The sequence below is a fragment of the Protopterus annectens genome, chromosome 4.part1, assembly GCF_019279795.1.
Source record: "Protopterus annectens isolate FY-2018-M chromosome 4.part1, PAN1.0, whole genome shotgun sequence".
Lineage (NCBI taxonomy): Eukaryota > Metazoa > Chordata > Ceratodontiformes > Protopteridae > Protopterus > Protopterus annectens.
In genome coordinates, this window is record NC_056734.1 from 573,622,385 (window position 1) to 573,648,612 (window position 26,228).

The 26,228-nt window shown below is 41.9% G+C and overlaps 1 protein-coding gene across 3 annotated transcripts in view; it reads left to right on the plus strand.

Annotated features, from left to right (window-relative positions):
• The window catches only part of USP13 (ubiquitin specific peptidase 13), a 1,684,661-nt gene that overhangs the window by 1,464,784 nt on the left and 193,649 nt on the right, over positions 1-26,228 (plus strand). For all 3 annotated transcript variants that reach the window (XM_044070383.1, XM_044070384.1, XM_044070385.1), the window contains exon 16: positions 17,423-17,449. In XM_044070383.1, the coding sequence (XP_043926318.1) occupies positions 17,423-17,449 (27 nt within the window). The remainder of the gene's footprint in view (positions 1-17,422; positions 17,450-26,228) is intronic.

The window sequence follows — 26,228 nt, forward strand, 5'->3', positions numbered from 1 at the left end:
ATAAAGTGCCTATGTTACATTACAAAATGATAAACTAGTAATATTGCAATAGGGAATGGATGGATCCACTCCCAACAAAGCCAATTTTCAGCACAGGCCCAAGGAAAAATGATCCAGACGCATGTCTTTGTAACGTGGGAGGAAACTGGAGCACCCACAGGAAACCCACACAGAGAGAGAACATACAGACTCCACACAGAAAGCACCCCACCGAGAATCGACCCAGAGAACCTCTTGCTGTGGAGCAACAACACTACCACTGCACTATCCACTTGACACAATTAAACCTCTCAATTTCACAGAAATGTGGAAAAAGCCAAAATTATTTTTTTGGGGGGGGGGGCAAAGGGCCAATACCAGGGACACATTTTAAGTATTGCATGTATAATCTTAGAAAGTTGCTAAAATAGTGTTTTGTGTTACCACGTATTTCTACTGAAAGACAGGAAGACTGAAGCTTAAAGTGCTATCATTATTTAGTGAATTGTGTTCTCACTGATTAATGTAAATAGTTGAGAGCTTTGGACTGAGCGGAGGTGTGGGTAGAAAATCAGGCTGTTGTACCTAAGGTCCAGGGTTTGACCCACCAGGAATAAGTACCAGCGGCATTTCATGCACACACACACACACACACACACAAAGTAAAGTACATTTGTATGCAGTTAATTACTAACTGCATCGCTTAACCAGATAAGCGCAGGGGTGTCTTCTGCGGGATGTTTGAGAACTGTTGCATATTATTATTATTATACTAATGAAAATGTCATCCGCTGTGCACTGGCGTTGTGATGTAATCAGTGCACCAAAATATGCTATTCAGGAAAGAACGTTGCAGTTTGAGGCTCACAGGTACAAGAGCATTTGAAACGGTCATCGCCTAATGCTTCTCTTGGTTTTGAAAGAAGCAGCGAAAACTGAGAAAAAAAAGTCCTTGCAACTTTATAAACAATGATTTATTATTACTATTAAACATACTTTGAGGAGATCAGCCATCAGTTCTTTGTGCTCGTACCCCTCAGCTGCTGTGATTTAGGCATAGTACTACAATTTTGGCCCTCAAATTTAACCTTGCTCCTCTTAGATTACTGATGCTTCTGAGCTCCCCATGCAGTAAGACCTATCTATGGACACCTAAAATATTAAATAAATAAAGTAAGCCAAGAGTAAGGGTCCTTTTCACAAACAATATAGGCTCAAATACAGAAAGACCTTCTATTGTGGAAAATAAGAAAGTACCCCTCTTTGCGATTTTTAAAGATTAGCAGGCCTACTTCGATTGTTAATGCTCATAGACTGGGAGATATGATCACGTTAGCTGCAGTACCTCTGATTTTTTTTTCTTTTTTTAATGATACATAGGGCTAGGATCGACTTTGAAATGTTGTGCTCTCATATGGAAAAGAAAGCATGCTAGAGGTTGACAGATGCTTCTTGTCCAGGTCAAGCTGTGTCACCCCGCGGTCTTTAACGTGTTTAAGCAGGGCATACACATTTTTCTGTTTGATAAGCCCTTTCTTTTCGCAGCCTTTCTTGAAAATGTCATTCTAGTCTATGCCTGACTATGATGACAACTTGTGCTTGTCTTATATATGGAAAATGCTGTGAAGAAGGTCGTAGCTATTTACATGTTTGATAGAGTGAACAATAATGCACTTCTTTATGTGTCATATTTGTGAATCAACCTGCATAAAACTGTCAAACTATATAAATATTAAGTCAGTAACACATCTGCAACAGTCTTCCTAAGTAAACAAGTGACTTTTTTTCTTTTTTTGACCTTCTAACGTAAATAAACTACAACATAGAATCCTGTCTGCAGTCTCTCTCTCTCTCTCTCTCTCTCACACACACACACACACACACACACACACACACACACACACACACACACACACACACGCACACACACACACAACACACACACACCAGTTTCACTAACATAAATACAACATCGGAGCCCAGCAGCAGTTTCATAAATACAACACTGGAGTCCAGCAACTGTTTCATAAATACATCAGAGCCCAGCAGCAGTTTCATAAATACAACACTGGAGTCCAGCAACTGTTTCATAAATACAACATCAGAGCCCAGCAGCAGTTTCATAAATGCAACATCGGAGCCCATCAGCAGTTTCATAAATACAACATCGGAGCCTATCACCAACATAAATATAACATAAGAGCCTATCACTAACATAAATACAACATTGGAGCCCATCACTAACATAAATACATCGGAGCCCAACAGCAGTTTCATACATACAACATTGGAGCCCAGCAGCAATTTCACTTGCATAAATAAATGGCAGTGCTTACTGTGTGACTCTGGCAGCAAGTTTCCTTACTGTGGGTGACTCTCTGGCAGCAACGATTCCCACACATATTTGTGTTTAAAATTCATGTGACGCACGCATGGGTCCTAACAGGTCTTGCCACTGTAAAAGTGGAGGGGTGCCCCCTCCCCTCGCTCTATGGTTCCGACGCCTATGCTGCTTTTTCTACTTTTTTGCACATTTTGTCTTACTCTTCAGGTTTTCCTGCATCCTTTCATCCTGTGGAGGAAATAAATTAATTAGTTTGTAGTATGGGGGCCACTACTTTTTAGAAGCCATGGGGTTCCTGATGTTCTGAGGTGCATTTTAGTGTTTTTACCCAGATTTTTTTCATCCAGTAATAATATGGACAAAAATCACGACTAAGGAAAGAAATGTAGTTTTATTGTTCAACTTTGCATTCATTTAACACATCCTAATTGACCAAGATTGCACTATAACAACTGAAGAATAAATAATCAAATTAATCCGGGGGATCTGGAGGCCTCCAGAAAGCCGCGAGGTTATAGATGCTGTCAGGTGTGTGTTAAAGGTATTTTATATCCTTTTCATCTAATGAATGCATGCACAAAAACATAAACAAGGAAGTAAGATCAGTATTACTCTCCAGCTTTGCTTTTTCCTGCATCCTTTCAGCATGTTCTAATTATCTAGGAGTGCGGTGTGATAACTCTGGAATAATAAATCAAACTAAGATGGGTATAACCCATGGATTTATAGAAATGCTCTAAAATACATTTTATAGTTGTTTCTTTAACACCTTTAATAAATTATCACTTAACACATAGGCAAACATACAATAATAAAAAACAAACCATGGTAACATGTTTCCAGTTAACATAAATTATACATCGCATGTTCTTTTTAATAGCTATCACCAGTCCAACATTACATAAATTCCCAATTCTTTGCTTTCTTTGAACCTCTATGCTTCTACTCTTGAACATTATTCTGCATGTATTGTTCCTACAATTTCCAGTTATTTCTATGCAATTTGCTCCTTCCCTTTTTCTAAACATTCCACTTCTAGTTCTTTTATCTCAGTTACACTATTCAGTACTTCAAATGCAGTTGGTTTAGACTTTGATTTCCGTTTTCTAGTAATTGCTTTTTTGGTAGCCATCAGAATTAAACTTAACAAGGCTTTACTATGCCTAGGCTATTCAGATACTGCATCCCAGTTCAAAAGAATCATTTTTTTGGTTACACCTATTTGCTCACCCAAAATTTCTGGCAGAGTACGCTGTTGGGATTTTTTTAAATATGCCAATTCTTTACATTCCCAAAATATATATTCAGAGTTGCCTCTTTCTTTCCCATTACACCTTCAACATTTGCTATCTACCTGTGGAAGAATTCTTTGAAATCTGCTTGGGGTATAAAAATACCTATGCAAACACTTCCAAGCAAACATCCTAAACCTTTTGGACTTTACTTGAGAGACCTATTTATGTCCACCCATTGCTTCCTTGTAAATTATTATCCAGTCTCTTCCCAATCTTTTCTAACTTCCTCTGATTGAATCTTATATTTACCATGCAGTATTTTATATGTCCTACTAATTAGCCCTTTTTTAACAGCAGCTTCTGTTCTAGGTTTAACTAAAAACTCTACCATAGCAGGTCTTTTACTTAGCATTCCCCTATCCCTTTTTCTTTTCCTGTACTCTGATATCAGACCCTGGTAGAGAAGGCAGTCTCTAGCCTGCAGTTCAGATGTCACCTTCACTTCATCCCATTGTATTACCATTCCCCTTGCTATTTATTTGCAACAAATACCTTGGTTCCTTTGCCAGTTTTCCCAAATAAATTCCAACCTCCTCTTGCCTGTTCTCTGTACCCCTACTTGTGGTCATCCCTATTGGCAAAATCTTTGTTCTCCATTCTCCTGTTGGCTTAGTGCTTGAAATACTTTATGAATATAATATTATGTATGGCTGTTATTCTCCTTATGAATCTGCATCCAAAGTCTCGCTTTCTCTTTAGTTCTTGAATTTTTCCCCCTGTTTCATCATCATCCCCTTTCATTATGAATGATAATATTCTGCTTGTGTTATGTATATAAACCTTAATTGTGTACCTCTAAAATATCCCTTCAAATCAGGCAGTCCTAAATTGTCACATTTTATTGGAAGAATCAGCTTATCCCACTTAACTCTTGCCCTCTTCTCCTCCCAGATAAATTTCTTCAACTCTTTATTAATTATTGTCCACAACTTCTCCTTTGGTTGATAAAAATATGCCTGAGCTGGATATAAAACTAAAGGGACTAAAAACATTTTCGGTGCTTCCATCTTACAATCCATATCCATAAACAAGAGCTTCCAGTTTCTCAGTTTTTTGTATTGTCTTTTGTATCTGATGCTATCCATGTCATTATTCATCACAAATAGGTCTTGGATCTGACCTTGGATCTGAGCCGGCAACTAATAGACAGATCCAGAACTCAAGCTCCTCTCCTTCCCATTATCCTCTACTGACCTACAACCCTCAGATCTCATTTGCCGCTGAAATGCTTCAGACGTGGTGTTTGAGCCCAAGCTACTCAAGATAAGGGTTTTTGTTTTGGGGGGGGGGGGTTCTAGTTTAAAGTTAATTTCCCAATAGTGATTATTTCCCTTTTTTAGGGTAGATAAAATTGTTTAGAGGAGTTTCCTCCCCTATCCCGTGTGTTAATCTAGCTATTTAGTGTTTTCCCATCCCCATTGTGCTCTTTTCCCACCCTTTCTTTGCCTTAAAAAGAAAATATTTTTTTCAGGTAGGTCTTATGTTTAAAGGGAGGAGTTGTGTTTTTTTGTCTTGTGTTTCTCTTGTGGGTGCTTATGTGTGTGCTTTTTTGTGTGTGGTTTATCATGTCTGATAAACCCTCTAGATTTAAAAGGTGTTCCAACTAGCATAAGGAGTGTCTTTATTGCTTAGGAGTGGCGCTCCAGGAGGTTGAATGAGACATTTGTGCCGCATTCAACCCCAGGGCCCTCATAGAGCACTGCAACAAACTTCTTTTGAAGGACTTGGCTCGGGGGGGGGGGTCTTCTGCCCTCAGACTCCTCTTCCAAGCCCTTCAGGAACCTAAATAGAGCCCTCCTCCTCCTCCCTTGTGCGGGTCCTCTTCAGAAAAGCCAAGGCTCTCAGACAGCAGATCCCTGGATCCAAGCCCAGCCTCTTCAGCTTCTGATCCAAGATCCACCATTCCGAGAGCCTCGGATCAGACTTTTGGATCCAAGACCTCCTCGGAGTGTAGGTCTTCGGATCCTAGCAGGAGCAAGCAGCCCCTGGATCCGAGTGCCTTGTCAGATCCAACTGGTATGCTGTCCAAACCCTTGGCTCCATCTAGGCTGTCAGATCCAACAGTGTTGTTGGATCCCATTATAGTTGAGGGCTCACCATCTCGGCCCTCGATGAAATTGGATCCATCCTGTTGGAGTGAATCCCTTCCCAGGGACTATAGGGTTATGGGATCCAGGGCAGGCTCCCCTGGAGGATTAGAATACTTATTAGTCTCGTCCAGGTCCTACAGAAGCTTACTACCCTTGGATATGCACATTATGATGAGGAGTTTCCTCAAAGCCCAAATCGAGTTGGGCTTGTTGTTGTCCGCAGCTCAGGTGCCCAGGGCACCTTGCCCATCTACAGGACTCCACTCTCCTCTTCCAATCCATCCAGTTTTGGAATGTCAGGACCAGAGTACTCCTAGTGAGAGGCCAACTGTGTCCAGTATTCCTCCCTTCTTGACATCATCAGGTCCCTGGCTGGCTGTGTTCTGCTGCCCTCGGAACAGATGGAACCCCGTCCCTGTGAAGTCAGTTCTGGCTCCCTGGGAGTGGAGTAAGGCCCTGAATTTTCCAACCAGTCCCTTCCTTTGGGGGCTTTGGCACTGGAAAGCTTGGGGTTGATATTGTCGGGAGCTTCAGTGCTGTGTCAGGGTCCCTTCTCCCCCCCAGGCAACCAGGGAGGACAGGGGAGCCTCCTCTAGCCTTTTGACCTTCTGAGTGGTAGAGAGAACCTTCCCCAGTTTGGCAGCCACCTCTTCTTCTTCTTCTCTTGGTCCCCCCCAGCCTCTCTCAGGTTTGGGTGTCGAGGCCTCATCATCCTTCCAGGATTAGCCCTCCCATGAGCGTCTTCAGACGAGCACTGCCCCACTTGGGGTTCCTGTCTCTTCTGAGTCCTCCCCAAGCCCACCATGGAGAAACCCCCTTAGAATAGAACATGTATGAGGAGACACTTGGACACCCCAGAGAGTCTCTCACGGAAGACATGGATTTCGGGAGGAAGATGGGTTCCCCAGATTTCCATCTGAGAAAGTTAAACAAAGAGGTGATTGGTCTTCTCCAACCCTGTCTTTGGAGGTGTCAGCATTTCTGAAGGCCGTCAGGGCAAGCCCATCTTCTGCTTGAGTGTTCCCCCTGAAGAGCTTGTAGAACTTATCGCCAGCAGGGCTTGGAAGGAGCCAAACAAGGTGGAACCAGTGTCCAAGAAAGCCAACAAATTCCTCAGTCCTCCCAAGGATAAAACTTTTTGGAGCAAGGGCATACCCTTCAATGCCATCATAGTGGCCGCCGCTACTAAGAAGCAGCTGGAGGAACAGAGCTCCTCAGTCCATCCCCTGAGCAGGGAGTCTCAGGCAATTGACCACTTTGGAAAGCAGGTGTTAGGCTCAGCTATTTTTGGACTGAGAGCAACTAATGATATGGCACACTTTACCCAGCTTCAGAGGGATTTGGTGTTGGAACTCACCACTTCCCTTACAGAGTTGTTGCCTCTGGAGAGTCTTACGTTGGTCTCTTCAAGGCTGTCTACTCTGACTTCCTTAGCTAATGCTTTGATGAGGTTTATCTTCAATGCAGTGGAGGCCACTTCTTAAGCATCTGGCACAGGCATTGCAATTAGGTGGCATGCCTGGCTTCGCCTTTGCAGGTTTGGGGAACCCTTTAAGGCACCTTTACTAATGCCCCCTTTGATGGTTCCATCTTGTTTGGACCATCCATCAAGGAAACTTTGACGCACAGTGAGCAGGAGGGTAAGACTCTGTCCACAGTGGGAATCGAGTTTTCTGCTCCCCAACATTCCTTTTCCAAGACTCAGAGGGGAAATAAGAAGCTTTGGTTTTACAGAACTCAGTCGTCCTTCCAGGATGCTCCCCAGGAACCCTCTTCCACAAGCCAGGAAAGGGGAGTCAGTGGTAGATGCCCCCGAAAGGTAGACGGGTCTGCAGTATTGGGGCTCTTGGGAACCCTTCTTGGAGTAGCCCTTTCAGTGCTCCTGAAGCTCTGTCTAGCTGTCCTGCCCTGGAGGAAGTCAGGGAATGTTTCTCCCTACACCTAGTCACACTTCTGATCAGTGGGTGCTAAAGATTATTTCCAGGGGTTACTTCATTCCCTTTTTTCAGCCCCCTCTGGTTCTAAAATTTCTCCCAGACATTCCAGCCCACCAAAGGGAGATGGCCTATCTCGAGGTTCAAAACTTTCTTCAAAAAAGAGCCATTCAAGGGGTACCAACAGGACAATGAGGGTCAGGAACTTACTCTCACTTCTTTTTGGTGCCAGAAAAGACCGGGGACCTGTGTCTGATTTTGGACCTCAGTGAAAACTGAATCTTTTGGTCAGGAAGGCCAAGCTCCGGATGGTCACTGCACAGTCCATTCTGCTTCTGTTGCACAAGGACGATTGAATGTGCTCAGTGGATCTCAAGGACGCATATTATCATATCAAGATTGACAAATGCTTCAAGAGACACCCGTGCTTTCAGTTAGGGGCCAATCACTATCAGTTCAGAGCCCTACCCTTTGAACTCACCACAGCCCCCTCCCCGGGTGTTTACCAAATACATGGCAGTGGTGGAAGCTCATCTCCAGCTGCAGGGATTCCAGACCTTCCTGTACCTGGATGATTGGCTCTTCACGGCTCCCACAAGGCATCGACTATTAATGGCCACCAGTTACACCCTCAACCTTTTTCAGCATCTAGGCATCACAGTCAGTCTACTGAAATGCAGTCTTTCTCTGTGCCAAAACTTAGAGTTTTATCGGGGTCCAACTAGACCCAGTATCAGAGACTAGGGTTCATTCGATACCAGGTCTCTCGCTTGCTGGATTTGGGGTGCTCATCAGCCCATCTGATTCTTCAAGCATTAGGTTCGATGGTGGTGGTAATTCAGTTAGTGCCACTCGCCAGGCATCACATGCGGGTTCTTCAGTGGACCCTGGCAGTCCAGTGGTCCACTCAGGATCATCTCTTGTCCATACCATCAAGGTGACTTAGGTTTGCAGAAATCGCCTCACTTGATTTCAGTCTCAGGACCTAATTCTAAGCAAACCACTTTGTCTTCCTCCTCCCAAGACCATGGTGACCACAGACACCTCCCGGTTGGGGTGGGGGGACATTTTCAGGGCAGGACTGTTCAAGGCACGTGGTCCCCCACAGAGACCAAATTGTACATAAATGTCCTGGAGATGAGAGCAGTCCTTCAAATGTTGCAAGCCTTTCAGGAGTGCCTCCCTCTAGGGACCATTGCAATTCAAACAGACATGTCAGTGACATGATCTTATCCTCTATGCAGAGAGGCAACGAGAGTGTGGGAATGGGCGATGTCTTCCATGCACTTTCTTCTCATAACACACATTCCCGGCAGTTCCAGTGTATTGGCCAACAAACTCAACAGGTCTCTTTTGAGCCCCCATCAGTGGTCCCTGAATCCATCAGTGGCGAGTTAGATATTCGACTATTGGGGTCTACTGTGCTGCGATCTCTTTACCTCCCTATTCACCAACAAATGCAGCAATTCCTTTGCCCTGATCCCTCTAGTGGGGGAGTCATCCATGGATGCCCTGATCCATGATTGGCCACTGGGACTACTGCATGCTTACCCTCCTACTCCTCTAATACCTATGGTCTTACAGATAGCTCGTTGCATGAAGACTGCTCTCATCCTCATTGCCTCCTTTTGGCCTCGTCAGTTATGGTTCTCCCTTCTATGGTCTCATCTGAAGTGTCCTCCCTGGATATTGGATCCCATTCCAGATCTCATTTCCCATCTCTGGGGGCTTCCACTTCCTGTCTCCAGACTCATTGTCTTACCGCATGGTTTCGTCAGTTCCAGTAATCCTTTCACAGCTCAGGCTTCCTTCCATGACGAGGAGCATCATCTTGGCATCCCAGAAGCCATCTACAAAGAAATTGTATTCCAGTAAATGGAAAGGTTTTCTATTTGGTTCAGACAGTGCAGTTTGGATACTTTTTCAGCCACATTTCCTGATATTTTGCTGTTCTTGTCTTCTCTTTTTCAGGCCAGGGAAAGCTTTTCTACGATTAAGCTCCAGTTGTCGGCCATTTCTAATTTCCATTTGAATGAGGAGCCTAACTTTTCTTCTAAACTGTGCAAAGCTTTTTCTCAAAGAAGTTTTTCTTCTTAGACCACCTATCAAAGATCCTTCCCCACCAAGGGATTTGACCTTGGTGTTGCAGTTCTTGACAGACAGTCCCTTTGAACCAGCTGCTTCTTGTGATAGTAAGTTCCTCTCTTGGAAGACCATGTTTTTAGTGGCCATTTCCTCTGCAAAGTGTCTCTGAACTGCATGCGCTAAGCATTAAACTTCCATTTATGATTTTCCATAAGGACAGGGTGTCCCTTTGAACAAATTCTTCATTTATTCCGAAAGTGGCTTCAGAAGCTAACCTTAATCAATCAATACAACTACCTGTTTTCTTAGGTTCATAGGTTCATAGATTAGTACTAAGCTAACTGCCCTTGTGAGCCATTTTAAGCTTAGCCAATTATCCCTTGTGAGACTCAAACCCTGCACCTTGTGTTTGTAAAGCAAACACCTTACCCATTAGGCCACCCTCTTCCCTAATTACTCAAACAAAGGAGAATATGTTTTGCATTGTCTAGATATTCATAAACAATTACATTTCTAGCTGAAAAGGACTGAGGAATTTCGGAAGTTGGAGCAGCTCTTTGTGTTTTTTTTCTCAAAATAGAAAGGGTTTGGCAGTTTCTAAAGTAACTATCTCCAGATACTGCTAGTTGTATTTTCTACATTTATAATAGCAGGCATGTGGCACTATCTAGACCAGTTAAGACCCACTCTACAAGGTCTGTGGCTACATTTTCAGCCTTCTTGGCTAAATTTTCCTTGGATGAGATTTGTGCGGCTGCTGCTTTTTCTAATCCCCACACCTTTGTTTCACAGTACAAGTTGGACTTGGTGTCTAGGAGCAGGGCTTCCTTTGGTTCCTTCATGCTCCGGCATATCCTTCCTTGAGGCCACCCAGGGTTCATAGTAGCTGGGGACCCTGACCCATCTGTGATGAGAAATGACACGGATAGCATCAGATAAAGTGTTATGTAGTACTATCCAGTGTCATTATTCATCGCATTCCAACCCTCCTTCCCCCTTCCTTCTGGGGGGATCTGGTGAGCTGGAGTGGTTCGTTCTTCTAATATTTTAATCTTCTTCTCAGGCCGTTCTGCATTTTCATTTATTCAGCAGAGAATCATGGGAAGGGGAGGAGCTTGAGCTCTGGCTCTGTCTATTAGTTGTCGGTTTGGATCCGAGGTCAGATCTAAGACCCATTTGTGATGAATAATGACATTGGATAACACAGATTCCAAGTTATACATAACAAGTTATGTATATACAAGTTATACATAACTTGTTAGTACATAACTCTTTTTTAATTTCTTCCCATGTTTCCTTAGCTGTCATAACAGAAGCCTTTTTAATCCATACTCCTAAATACTTCATCATATCTTGTACCCATAGATATGAGTATTGCTGAACTAATTCATGTGTGGGTACATCATTTACTGCTATGAATTTTGTTTTATCTTCATTCATTTCATATCCAGAAAAGACTTGAATCTGTCTCAAAATGTTCCACAACACTAATGTCCTTTTCTTGATTTATCAGGTTCTGTTTTCCAACCTTTTGATTCAGTGACAGCCTGAATAAAAAAAAAATGAGGAAAGAAAGAAGAAATTAATTCATCTTATTTTTCTTTCAAGGAAGAAGTAAGCTGTATCTGACAGACTAGCAGTTCACAATAAAGTTCTTGTGAGGATACATATATTGTATCTGGGAATAAATAGTGCCTGTCTACCCCCCCCCCACATACACACACAAAAAAGATTGCTGCATTCTCTGTATCCTTTTGGTGTTAAATTGGGATAAAGGCACAGACTATGACAGTTCTATATTTCAGTTGTGGTTATATATATATATAAATATATATATATATATATATATATATATATATATATATATATATATATATATATATCTATGTGGGTGTCAGATGTTTATAACAGCATGCCTCCTTACCCCATCCTACAAAATAACTATTTATACATGTGTCTCATGGTTGAGTGTGAGGAAAGTTAAAATAGTAACAATTACACTAATGTATTCCAAATTGCAGCTCCCAAACAGTACACTACTCCTAAATAAATTTCAGTGATCTTCTGTGCACACTGCTGAGATGTGTGTGTGTGTGTGTGGGGGGGGGGGGGGCAAGTTAAAGAAATAATGACCACACTGTCCACAACCTATACACAAGCTGTAGGGACATTCTGTGCACACTTCTGAGGATCAGTTGTAAGAAAAAATTTAAGTGGCAGTGACCACACCATACCTAGTCTCCCACACAAGATTGAGTGACATTTTGTGCACACCCTCTAAGAAAGCCTGGTTTTAGACTAGGTTGCAGTGTTGTGCATGTCCACAGATGAACGTTTGTGATGTTATTCTTTTTTTTGACGCTACACTTAAAACCAAGTGTACCACAAGATGTACAAGAAAACACACACACATACACTCTGCATGCGTACCCTCAAGCAGATTGGTGGAATGCCAGTTCACCTACATCGTGTCTTTGAGACACTGGAGAAAACTAGACCACATAGATAATTCCTCACAGACTCATGGAGGGCATACGGACTCCACAGAGAATAAGCCACAGCCAAGAACCTTTATGTGATGCACTTTCAGATTGTGATGCTACTCAGTGTGCCACTCTAAATAATGATGAATTCCTTTCACATGCATTCTTCTCCTATGAGATTATCTAAGACAGTCACTTACCAAATGCAATGCTGATATCTGTGATGGAAAGTGAAAATAATGGCTAACCTTTAGCTTTAAATACACTGCACCCCCACTCACACAAGCATTAGTCTTAGCAATATGATTATACTCTGCTTTTAGGAAATACATTGTTTGACACTACTCTCGTCACAGTAGATTAGTCACCACTGTTTAATAGTGGTCAAACAAAAGCAGTGGTAAGTCACTTGTATTCATAGATGCCCTCTGTACCCCTCAGTTACATACACTATACTGTAGTTATCTCAAATGTCAGGTTGTGGTCGAACAAAATAAGTAAATAAATACATGTCACAATAACAGAGTACTTCATCTTACTTCACATAGATACACTGTATTCTTCCAAAGCCAGATTGGTGACTGTTTAAACTAAGCAAATGGCAAGAGGGTCAGTTACTCTCATCTAGGCAGTTCCCACCCAGCAGTTATAGCCTCTTCATTGTGCTCTCCAGATCTGTGATGGTAATAAAAATGTTGGCCATGCAATCATTTCAACTTTCTTTCACAAGTTAAATGTATTCCAAGTCGCCTCACACAAATCATAGTAATTCTGCAGAGCCAGAGTAATGAACAGACAGCAGTTAGTAATTTTCCTCCAGTCAGCTTCAGCAATTATAGCTAATTTGTCTGATGCCTCACTCATACTAAAAATACTGTCTCGACTTCTTATTGAAAGAGGCACAGACAAAAACAAACAAAAAGTTGTGGAAACAAAGGTCCAAAATCAGGGATAGATTTTAATTATCACTCTAACATACCTAAAGAGTTGATATAATAAACAGGCTTATACAGTATTCCTAGAAACAACACATTTCTGTCATTATTTAGCAACTTAAACCTTCTGTGACTGATAAGAAAGCTACAGATTGTATGATGAACTAACCAAAATACGGCACAAATTCAGGGACATTTAGAGCTCCTAATTTAATAATGGGGGAGTAAAGGCCCCCAAAAAAATCAGAGACAGATTTTAAATATAAATCTAAGCCACGTAGAAACAGTAATTAATCAGGCTTTGGATCAACATGCAGTTTCTGAGCTTAACTGTCTAGTATTACTGACTGACTGTAATCCTTATCCATTTATCTGAAGGGACAGGATAAAAATATGAAGCAGTACTGGCAACATTCTGCAAAATCAGAGAGCTCAGAAGGTGAAATTGGAGACCATCAGCAGATACTCTGCCCTACAGATAGATCTCCCACTCAGTATATCTGGTTGCTGGTCAGTGCCAGGATTTAAAAAAAAAGTATATATACCCCAACCTCATGCTATTGATTTTCCTGCTGCTGTTGTCCACAATGTCTTCACAATTCTAGTTCAGAATTGGCAGGCTTTCTAGTCTTTGTCCTGCATTGACAAACAACAGAAAACTATGCAATTATTTCTTGCCTTATTTTTGAAAAGTAATTAACTTTTTTTTACTTCTTTCCAAGAGAGTTATGGATGTGCCCTCAGATAAAACTGGTGTTATTTTTTACACACACAAACACACACACACACACACACACACACACACACACACACACACACACACACACACACACACACACACACACACCAGCTACTGTTATGGGGGTATACACCTCAAATGCCTGATTGCAATCAAATTAACTAATACATGCATAAATATTAGCCCAGAAAAGTATTTTATCTTTCTGCTCTCAGAGTCATATAGGGCGACCCACTCCAATCCCCCTCTGCCCTCTCAACCTGTTATAGGTTCATAGGTAAGTACTAGTCTAGCTGCTCTTGCAGGCCATTTTAAGCCTAGCCATTTTCCCTTTTTGTGTTCAAAATAACCTGTCCCATATGATTATAGATGGGCCCTACCCAACCTGTTGGCGGTTATTATATATTACCCCTAATGAGAATAACTGGGATCATACCATAAATAAATTTGATGGGGCCCATACATTGGGATAAAGCAGTTAGGAGCAACCCTTGTCCATTAGTAGTCCAGGGGGCAGTCCTGAGGTAAATTTTCTGTCTCCCATCCAAAGATCTAAGTTGCGCTTATATATAAGCAAGGATGAACTTTTTTTTATATGGATCGTGAGTCTGTTCCACATCAGCGGTATCCTCTGCGAGATATAGCTGTCCTTCTAAACTATTTTGTTGATGTTGTCGGACATCTTGTTTAGGCCTTGTATCCTTTTAGTAAGGTATCTGTGTGAGCTTTCCAGTTGTTGCATGTGCCTGGATAGATGGATTCCAAATGACACCTTATATTCAGTGATTAGCCTAATCAATTTATTAATCAATCACTAATAATTAATAACTAATCATCTAAATTAATTATCTCAATGAGGCAAAATAATGGGGAACACAGTCTCAAAAACAAAGACTTCAAAGACAGACTTTAAATGCTGTACTTATTTGCTGGAATTACAGGATTTGTATGCATTATCTGAAGGATATCAAGCCTGAAACTCGAATGTTTGACTATTTATTGACTGCAGTTCAAATGATTTGCCAAAAAAAATAAAATAACAAACAGGTGTGGCTCTGGAGGAGTTTGAGTTAGGTACATTAATTGAAGGTTTGGACAGTAGGTGAGGATGATGATGTGAATATCATTTTACATATCCCTCCTTTTTACTCAGTATAACAAACCTGGACAGCTTAGAGAGAAGAACAGAGAGAGAGAGAGAGAGAGAGAGAGAGAAAGAAAGAGAAAGATGGCCAGATACTGACAAGTAGTTGCATATTAACAATCAAAACTGCACTACTCAAGAAAAAAAAGCTGGCAGATATTCCCCTGAAAACTCTGTAATAAATGAGGAACAAACACAAATAAAAATATAAGAAGAAAATCAAGGACATCCTGCAAATGCAAGGACAAGTTAAGAATTAAAAAATATATAACAATTGATTTTTTTTATAGAGAGAGTCACGTATGGCCGTTTCTTAACAAATTGCCTCACTTTCACAGACTTGTACCGGAGGTGCAAGATATCCTCCAAGATCAACTGAACTAGCCCAAGCAGCAAGAAAGGCTGAATTGCTACAAATTTTGCAGCAGCCTGTTAACACCTGGCAACAGTGTGGCTCCTGAATTTGATCGGATTGTGAAGATCAGCTGACAAAGGACTGCTCTGCACACACATACCAGGCACAATCTAGGAGCCAAACAATGAAATTGTTGGTTAAAGGGGAATTTAAAAAATAGACCGTACTGCCAAACGTGTTATACTTAATGAGGGAGCTTTAAATCTGCCACTTAAATCAATATTTTTTGTAAATACTAAACAGTTTAGATGTGCGCATAAGGGGTGCTTTTCTGCCTTTATTCAGTTTTTCTATGTAGCATTCCTTTACTTAGAAGAAATAAATTCCAGAAGGGCACCCTTAGACCAACAGTGCACTAGGCAGCTGACTAGTGTGCCTATGCATAAGACCGGTCCTGATACAGTGGCTTGTACTGTTAGTAAATAGGCAACAGTAGAATGTCTGGCAAATAAATACGCAGTCACTCAGTTCATCTGTAGTGACAGACAGAAAGTCTTTTTCTTATTAAATAACCACCTATTCTAAATATCGCTAAGTAGTAAAAATCTATTTATGCTGACTTTTGTCCTGACATTGGATCCATGCATCTCAACTTTTGTTGACATCCTTTTTCATTTTCTTGTCACTCAACACTGTAATGTCTTTGCATTTCAGATCGAGTGATTTATTTTTCATTTGCTGGAAAGGAAAAAGGATTTAATCTGCTTTTTCTAACAATTTACTGGAGATAGTATTTCAGTGTACCACCATTTATTGTACTGAATGTCAGCAACTACGAAAACTTGTTTCTGCTGACTTCTGGCCTGGATTTGTGTCTCTCTGCTTTTGTAGACATCTTTTACTTTTCAAAAAATTCGGTGGTATAGTGATACTTCAGATCTTGCTTTTTTAACCACGTTTAATAACACATCTTTGAAGAAATGAAACAATAACATACAGGCAGGTGGTATGCATATATTCAAGCATCACTAATGGTAAAGCTGCAAAAAAGGAATCAGACAAAATTCACTTTGTCAGAGTTTTTTCATCTGCTCATATTACAGTACACTTTACAGGGAAGTAAACCTCTTGCATTATATAGTAGTAACTTTAAAATACCCTAGGGGAGTCCTGAGAGTTCAGGTGAGTGCCATCTGTAAGTCAGGGTAATCCTTGGAGTATAAATGGATACCATCCTTGGGAAAATATATGTATGATAACAGCAGGACACAGTCTGAAACATACAAGAAAGAAAGTTCCCATCCAATACATGAAGTATGCATTTTTACAAAAAAGTGGTGGATTATTGGAGCACTCTCTGACAGGGCTAAGACAAGTTTCATGAAGGGTATGAAGCAAAAAAGTTGTTGCTTAGGTAGGATCTGCAGTTTTTGCATCCCACTGGGATATGATTATACATGAAGAACAAAGCAGTCCTCATTTACTACTAGAATTTTTGTTTTTAGACCAAAAATGTGTGGTATTATATAGCTGTGTCCAATTATAATTCTTAAGAGAAATGAAATAATGTGTAACTGTCTGGTTTCTTTACTTATTAGACATGAAGCACATAGTACAGTTGTTTGTATTCCTGTCTCAATTTTGTTTCAGTCTCAAGACGCACACTGCATGTAGGATTCATGAATGTTTCAAACACTTGTAGGCATTTCAGGTAATCTTGCTGCAGTTGCTATCTATTAAGTAAGATCAGAATGTGATAAGGTGTTCCTGATAAAGGAAACATGCAGGGGTAGGTTAATAAATTAAACAAATGACACAGGATCACTGGAACACTGAACAGTAACATTTTTTTACTTTTGAAGTAAGCTGTATATTTAAATTAGAAATATTTTGATGTCTTACTGAATATGATTTCCTACAGTAAAACAGATAAATAATACTAAAAATAAAGATTGTGACCGAAGGAGGTGAATGTGAATTTTACCTGATAATGACATTTTGTTCTGTGACTCATGTCTGTTTTTTTTTCTACTTTGCAGATCGTATGAGAAACCATTTTGTTGAACGTATGTATCTTTACTCATTTACTCATTTTCTATGATATGCATTTGAATTTAAGTGTTTGACATTTGTGATTAGAAGTCATGCGAGTGTGATTAGAAGCTTATGTAATGCAAATACAGAAATGCTGTGTTCACATTGTTGTGTGTTTATACACAAGAAAAATGTAAAAGTTTCTAAACAGATTAAGTAAATGAGGACTGCATTATTACAGTCGAGGCTTTGAGGGAAAGGCTATTAAATATTCGTAAGATTCCTGTTCTATTTATTTTATTGCATTTTTTTTTCAAATAAATAAAATAAATCCCCCATGGAGCCCCTGTTGAAAGTAACTGTAGCTGAGGCATCATACAGGAAGAGTTCCAAGCACTTAACCAATCAATTCACATGCTTTCTGCTAAATTGATGGTTTATTTGTACCCATCAAGAGCAGCAGTGGCAGACAACCAGATTTCAGCAGTGAACATCTTTGTAAGGTGAAAAGTCTTTACTGTGTTGCGGGGGGAAGGGGGGCCTTGTTAGCAAGCAGATGTTTGTTTCTGTAAAATGCAGTTGAAATACACCATGTGGCCAACTGGTCATTATTTTGTATTGGTTAATTTTATTACATTCAGACATCATTGAGATGTGCAGAGACAACAAAATTACCAATAGCTGCTGACCATAGGGGCTGTCTATAGAAGAAAATAACTGACTTGCGTTTAGTCCTATAAAGCCAGAATAATGACAAATATGATTTCTGTGAGCCAAGTCAGAATACTTTATTGTGACTACTGTCTGTACTAAAGTTGGAATACATTTAATTTGTGGCCGTTATTTTTTAGTACAGTCAAGACATATTTCAGAACTGCCTGGTAAAACCAGTTTAATTAATGGAAAGAAGGTTAACCTAAAGTTTATAGGCTCCCTGGATCCCAGAGGAAAACAGTTTGAGAAAAATTGAAAAAGATGCTATGGCTGGGGTGATTGAAGCATCTAACAGAAAGTGGAATAGCCTTACAGATTTGGTTCCAAACGTTGATGGAATCATTAGATTCTACAGTGACTTACAGATTCATAGATATTCCAAGACCACCAAGTCTTATGAGCACACTTACCTTGCCAGCACCCTGACTGCTCGTCCTTTTTCCAGGAGGGTCATACTGGTCAGTTCTGGAGTAAATTTGTGGATAATTCATCTACTTTAAAGAAAGATAGTGAATTGCACCGTTTAACATGCAGGAGAAGTTTATCCTAGAGGTTTGGGAGGTCCTGGGTTATAAACGTGTCGCTCCACCGTGATCTATTTATGTGTCGGTAAAGATTGATGGAGATACTGAACTTATGGAGAAACAGGAGATCCAGAACAATGTGGCCTGTAATGGTGCAGTAAACGAGATGGAGATATCACCTCAAAAGTCTATAAGACATTGATTAAAGGAATGAAGCCTCCAGCCTCTCTTAGTAGCTCAGGGACTTTAGGCCTGTGATTATTTTTTTTTTGGGACCCCCCCCCCAATTGTTCGATATGTTTAGTGAAATACATTCTAAATAGGGTGTTGTACTTGATTATTGGCATGGTCAATGCGGAGTATAAGGGAGTGATTACCTCTTTAGACCTTAATGATCTCCTTTGGCAATAAGCTGGTCTAAACAAAAGGATTCCAAACAAGAAAACAGAACCACCAAGTAGAATCAGTCAAAAGCCATTTGTTACTGCAAATAAAAGACAAGGTCAAAACAATGAAACATAAAAGGCCAAACGCAGGCAAAAAGACCAGTTTCAGCAGGTAACCACAAATTGTTCAGTTAATTTAACCATGCACTTGGAAGCCTTTATATATAAAGTAGTGGAGCAAGTGAAACAAGAGTACAATCCCTTTTCTAAAAGGCCAAGCTAAAATGAAATATTAAAGAAACAGATTTCAAAGGTTACATAATAGGTTCTTAGGTTTGTAGGAAGTTAATAGGCTAGCAACCCTAGAGCCTTTACAAGCCTAGCCATGTTAATTCTAAGTATCCCCATTTCTTCTTTTTGGGTAGTTCACAGAACAAATTTATAAACAGAGTGGGACACTGGCTACCCTGTTCATGAGGGACATGAATGCCACCCCAAGGGTGAATTTGTGGTCTCCCATCCAGTTATGTAGGTTGTGTTTGAATCGAGTCAGTGAGGAGCCCTGTTTTACGTGCATAAGATTAGTCTGTTCCAGAGAAGTGGCAGGCTCTGGAAGACACATTTGCCTCTCCAGCATGTTTTCTTAATGTCACAGGCTAGGTTGAGATCCCTAGACCAAGTGACTCTTTTGCTATTTGACTTGTGTATGTGCAGCATTTCCATTAGGGCAGGGTCAGCGATTGCCCTATAGGGCAGGCACAAGTCGCCTGTTACCAGCATATAAGATACAGTGCAAAGTGACAGGGCTTTCTGCCTCTCCACGGAGATCATGGTTTGGAGTCCCTGTATTTTCTTAGTGAGAAACTTATGAGCTCTCTCCAACTGCTGCAGGTGTCTGGTGATGTACATGCAAAGGGTGCTTTATAATCTGTTAGTGGTCTGCTGAGGATCGAGTACAGTGGAGTTATAACATCCTTTGACCGTGGATGCTCTACCCTTCGTATGAGGTGCACTACGTAGAGGGCTTTCCTTACCACTGTGGAAACTTGGTGGTCGAAGTTCAGATTGCTATCAACCTGTGTTCCCAAGCCTTGCACCGCTGAGTTGGAACTCAGGGGGCACTGTCAGTATTGTAATTCACAGGGAATTCTGTTTTGCCAAAGGGAATAATAATGCATTTTTTGCATTTAGTTTTAGACCATGGCTTTGGCACCAGTCATTCATTTGTGTTAGCCCTTGTAATATGTTGACATCACTGGGGGACTCGGTGATTGATTCCGGGTTCCAGTCATCAGCAAACTTGGTGAGGTAGAGGCCCACTACTTTGGCCTGGACGTCTGAGAAACAGATGCCAACCAGCAAGGGGCCCAGCACAGACCTCTGTGGTACTTCACTTGTGATGGGTCTACTGGTGGAGGCCGAGTCACCAATTTTGGCAGTGTTCAGAACATTAGAGCCCCTATTGGGGGTGCAGACAATCTATTCCAGGGCATTTGTCTTAAAGTCCATAAACTGCATTAATTCAACTATTCATTAAGTTCTGGATAAAAATAAAGCACCCAGTTGTAAAATCGGCATATGCTCTCTAATAGAATTTTATCAAAAAATAAATTATAAGTCTGAGTTCCATTTCTGTCAATACTTATAAAAGTAAATATAGCACCCTTATGCTTTAATTTAGAGGATTATGATTGGGTCACCAATCATAACCTGTTTATTATGAGTTCAAGATATGGATGCCAAGAAATTCGCCTCTCGAGCGAAACTTAAGAGGTGAATTTTTTGGCATCCAAGCTGAGAACACATATCAAAGAATTCTGATCGGCGACATGATACTAATTCTTTGTAATGCATGGAGCTTCATCTGCTCTATGTACTACTAGTAACAGAAAAACGAAAAAAAAAATCGCTAAGTGTTTTCACGGCTTTCAAAGCAGTAAAGCACTTAGGGGGCACTGTCAGAAAGGCAGTGTAACACTTTCTGTTAGGTTTACAGTCACCTTTCATGGCTGCCAGTGGTCTATATTTTCACAGAATATCCAGATTTTTGCCTCATTTCTTTGGTCTGTTTCTCATAAAATCTGTGGCTGACAAATCATGGAATACTGAAATCACTGGAGAGTTGCATACATTTGAGTTTCAGAGTTTGCACATTAAAAAAAATACTTTCACTGGACACATCTTAGCTACTTTCTAAGTTTGTAAAAGGAAGGGACACGTTATCCCTTTGGACAGCAATGCTGCCACTTTCATTTATTGGTCAGTACTGGCAGATTTGACTGCCTAGCACTAGACCTAATCTTAATAACTTCAGCAGGGGGTGCTTAACAGTTGATAAAATGTTGTTTGTTTTTATCCGATTCAACATATGGGATGTTGGATACATTCAGATCAGACCCTGTCACCAAATTTGAAGCTCCCTTGTTTTCAGGGCTCTGACTTCTCCCCTACCCATAATTCCCTGCACTGTACTCCAATGTCTCAGATCTCATTAGTCGCCTGAAGTATCCAGATGTGTTCTCAATGGCTAATATCCTTCTGTTAGAAAGATTTTTGAAACAGGTAATTATATAATCAACTGTCTTATAGTTAGATATGTAGGATTGCTAAATATCTTTTCTCCTCCTCTACCAGGACATTTGTCACCTGCTAGCTTTACTGGTAGTCTTGCAGTCATAGTGTGTTAATAATTTAGAGTTATTCCTAGACTAGCGTTTCCTCTTATTGAATAGCGTAGGCTTTAATGTACGTCATTTATTACTGTTTATAGAACTTTTAAAAATTTATGATACTGTACTTTTGATAATATATGCTTATATTTTTTGGCTAGTATTTTTTTCTTTCTAATCTACAAGTTTCATCATGGCTGAATCTCAAGTATTTAAGAAATGTTCAGAGTGTGGGCACAAAGTGCCCCCTCAGTGTCTGAGCACTATTCATTTGGATACACAATGCACTTTGTGTGCCAGAGCTTTACAAGCTCACCGAGACAAACTGGAGGTGAAGGGACTCTCCCCTCCACAGACTGGGACTGTGCTCTCTGGAAGGGAATCCTCCCTCCACAGACTGGGACTGTGTCCTCTGGAAGGGACTCCTCCCTCCACAGACTGGGACTGTGCCCTCTGGAAGGGAATCCTCCCTCCACAGACTGGGACTGTGTCCTCTGGAAGGGACTCCTCCCTCCACAGACTGGGACTGTGCCCTCTGGAAGGGACTCCTCCCTCCACAGACTGGGACTGTGCCCTCTGGCCCTCTGGAAGTGACTCCTCCCTCCACAGACTGGGACTGTGCCCTCTGGAAGGGACTCCTCCCTCCACAGACTGGGACTGTACCCTCTGGAAGGGACTCCTCCCTCCACAGACTGGGACTGTGTCCTCTGGCCCTCTGGAAGGGACTCCTCCCTCCACAGACTGGGACTGTACCCTCTGGAAGGGACTCCTCCCTTCACAGACTGGGACTGTGCCCTCTGGCCCTCTGGAAGGGACTCCTCCCTCCAAAGACTGGGACTGTTCCCTCTGGAAGGGACTCCTCCCTCCACAGACTTAGGACTGTGCCCTCTGGCCTTCTGGAAGTGACTCCTCCCTCCACAGACTGGGACTGTGCCCTCTGGAAGGGACTCCTCCCTCCAAAGACTGGGACTGTGCCCTCTGGAAGGGACTCCTCCCTCCAAAGACTGGGACTGTACCCTCTGGAAGGGACTCCTCCCTCCACAGACTGGGACTGTGTCCTCTGGCCCTCTGGAAGGGACTCCTTCCTCCAAAGACTAGGACTGTGCCCTCTGGAAGGGACTCCTTCCTCCAGAGACTGGGACTGTGCCCTCTGGCCCTCTGGAAGGGACTCCTCCCTCCACAGACTGGGACTGTGCCCTCTGGAAGGGACTCCTCCCTCCACAGACTGGGACTGTACCCTCTGGAAGGGACTCCTCCCTCCACAGACTGGGACTGTGCCCTCTGGAAGGGACTCCTCCCTCCACAGACTGGGACTGTACCCTCTGGAAGGGACTCCTCCCTCCACAGACTGGGACTGTACCCTCTGGAAGGGACTCTTCCCTCCACAGACTGGGACTGTGCCCTCTGGCCCTCTGGAAGGGACTCCTCCCTCCACAGACTGGGACTGTGCCCTCTGGAAGGGACTGTTCCCTCCACAGACTGGAACTGTACCCTCTGGAAGGGACTCCTCCCTCCACAGACTGGGACTGTACCCTCTGGATCCTTTTCCTGCTCCTCCTTTGTTGAGAAGCAAGACAGGGCTCAATTTTCTGACATATATTCAGATAAGGAGATGGAGAAAGCAAAGAGTGAACTTAAAGAAAATGACTATGATAAGTCTCCTGTTTCTAAACGGTCCTTGGATCCATCAGTTTCAGTTGGACCCACACTGAAGTCAGATAGGAGTTTTGAACCAACAGCATCTTTGTCCCAACCATTCTCCCATCAGCCCCTGTTTTCCCTGGAACTGGTGAGCCCCAGACTGCACTCTCCAATCTCACAAGAGAAAAGATACTGAAAACTGTTTTCGGTGGCTTCATCTACCTGATCATCTTGGAGCTTGACAGAGTATGACGTTGACAGGATGATGAAAAAGTTTTTGAGGATACAGATTCAGTTTGCGGTTTTGTCAGTACTATCCCAAGGAAACTTACTGACCATAGGCTATCCTGCCCCTCCACTCCTGTCATCTGTTGTGGTCCATCCTGTGGCTGCAGCAGTTCTGGATCTGACCCATTCTGAAGTACCTCCTTCAGTGGCGGCAGTTCCTTCGACTTTGCAAATAGTCCCCTATCCCTTTTGACTCTGATGCCATCTTATCAAGAAGGGACTCGGAGATATGAGGTGTTAGGGCCATCTTTTCCCTTTGGAGCCTCAACACTAGACAGCTCGGGTCCAGTGTCTTTCTCAGGACCGGGGATGCCAGGAGTCAGGGTTTCTTTTGCTTCCTTGAATTTGAAAGGATCCTCGGCACTGGTGGCAGCTTTGGCTTTTGAGTTAGTTGACAGAGTTTTGGACTTACCTAGACAGTGGGCACTTTCTCGGAGCTCGGTTTCACCCAAATCCCAACTGGATCTTGTGACTCCATATTCCACTCATCCTGCCAGACAGGGACAGTCGGCAACATAGGTTTCTGGCACCACTTGCTACGTCAGATCCAAGTCTGATTCTGAACCTTCTGTATCCCCAACAGAATTGGTTCACAAGAAACTGACATGCAAAAACAAAAACACATAGACTTCTCCCCAGTGCCAGTCATGGAAGGTGCAGATTTGGATGAAAGCGAGGGTTCACCCAGGTCTCCGTTGGAGGACTTCAGTTTTGGTGAGATTTTAGAACTTATGAAACAGAGAGGGGGTTGGTCCACTGAAGATCCCTCTCCTGATGAATCTATATTTCTAGAAGCCTTTGGTTCTGGCTCAGCTTCGTCTTGGGTGGTACCACCCATTGATCCATTGTTTGATCTTATGGCTTAATGGGCTTGGAAGGACCCTGATGGGCTGGAACCCATTTCAAAAAAGATAGAATTTTATAAGCTCCCAAGGAAAGAAAGCACTGGAGTAAAGGACTTCCAGTGGATGCCATGGTTGTAGTAGCAGCCACAAAGAAGGAATTGTCTGAGGAGAGTTCCTCTGTCCATCCCTCTAACAGGGAGTCTAGGGCACTGGACAAATTTGGGAAATGGACATAGTCATCAGCGACGTTTGCACTTGGGTAATTGAACTGTCTTGACCATGTTATCAGGTTTCAGAGGGACTTGACCAAAGAAATTTCCAAGTTTCTTTCTGGAGTTATGCCAGTAAACTTTGAAAAGACTTTGAATTCCCATCTTCAACTTTACAATCAACCTCAAATGTAGCCATGCATCTCATTTCTATCAGAGCTGATGGCTCGGCCACAGTGGCAGGCACAGGTCTTACAGCCAGATATAACATGCTTGGATGCATCTATGTGATTTTCCAGAAGGCTTTAAGATGTCCTTCATCAATGCCCCTTATGATGGGCCCAAAAGTTGTGCACCCAATATTAATGATACCTTGACCAGGCATGAATCAGATGGTAAGACTCTCTCTGCTGTAGGCATTCATTTTTCCACCCCCAAAAGTCCTAATTCTTGTATTCTGCTACGAGTTCAAGACATGGATGCCAAGAAATTCACCTCTTCGTTGCTATCACTTCTGCTAGATGAATTTCAGAGTTACATTCACTGTCTTGTAAACCTCCATACTTTACTGTTCCATAAGGTTCAGGTTTCTCTCCAAATTAATCCATCCTTCATACCAAAGGTGGCATCCGTATCAAAATTAAATCAGTCCATAGAGTTAGGTTTTCCAACAAAGGAGAATGCATTCTACACATGCTTGATGTTTATTGTCAACTCAGATGCTATCTACATCGAAAAATACAACTTAGAAAATCTGATCAACTTTTTATTGCCTATTCTAATGCTAGATTTGAAAAGTCACTCTGTCCAGAAGGTTATCACATTGCATTTCCTTAGTCTGTGTAACATTAGATTTGCATTTACAGGCCAAACCTAAATTACATTCAACCAGAGCAGTAACTATCTCTACAACCTTTACTAAGAAACTACAGATTGACGAGATTTGTGTAGCAGCAACCTGGTCCACCGTACATACATTTGTTTCTCACTATAAATTGGATATACAGTCAAGAACCTTTTCCTCTTTTGGCTCCACCATCCTTAGGAATGTCCTTCCTTGATACCACCATGTTAAGACAGCTTAGAAATCTGTCCCATATGTTGAATCAGATGAAAATAGGCAACATTGGATACGCAGGTTATGTACTTACCATAATGATTATATCCATGTTGTCTGATTTTTGTTTAGTTCAACTTCCCATTCCTCCTTCCCCCTTCCAAACTACTTTTATAGATAGCTTTGAGGTGGTCGGGTGACTGTTCCTGTGTACCCTGTCTGTGACCAACAGTGTCATATTATGTTAACTCCTTTACCTAGTGCAGTTTCTTTCTGTGCTTGGAAACTATCAAGCCATTTGATAGGTGCGCATACATTTTGATAGGTCATACTTGATCTGAGGCATTAGAGTACAGTGCAGGGAATTATGGGTAAGGGAGGAGTCAGAAGCCTGGAACGGAGGAAGCTTCAAATTCTGTGCCAAGTTCGGATCCAACATCCCATATGTTGAACCGGATGAAAATCAGACAACATGGAT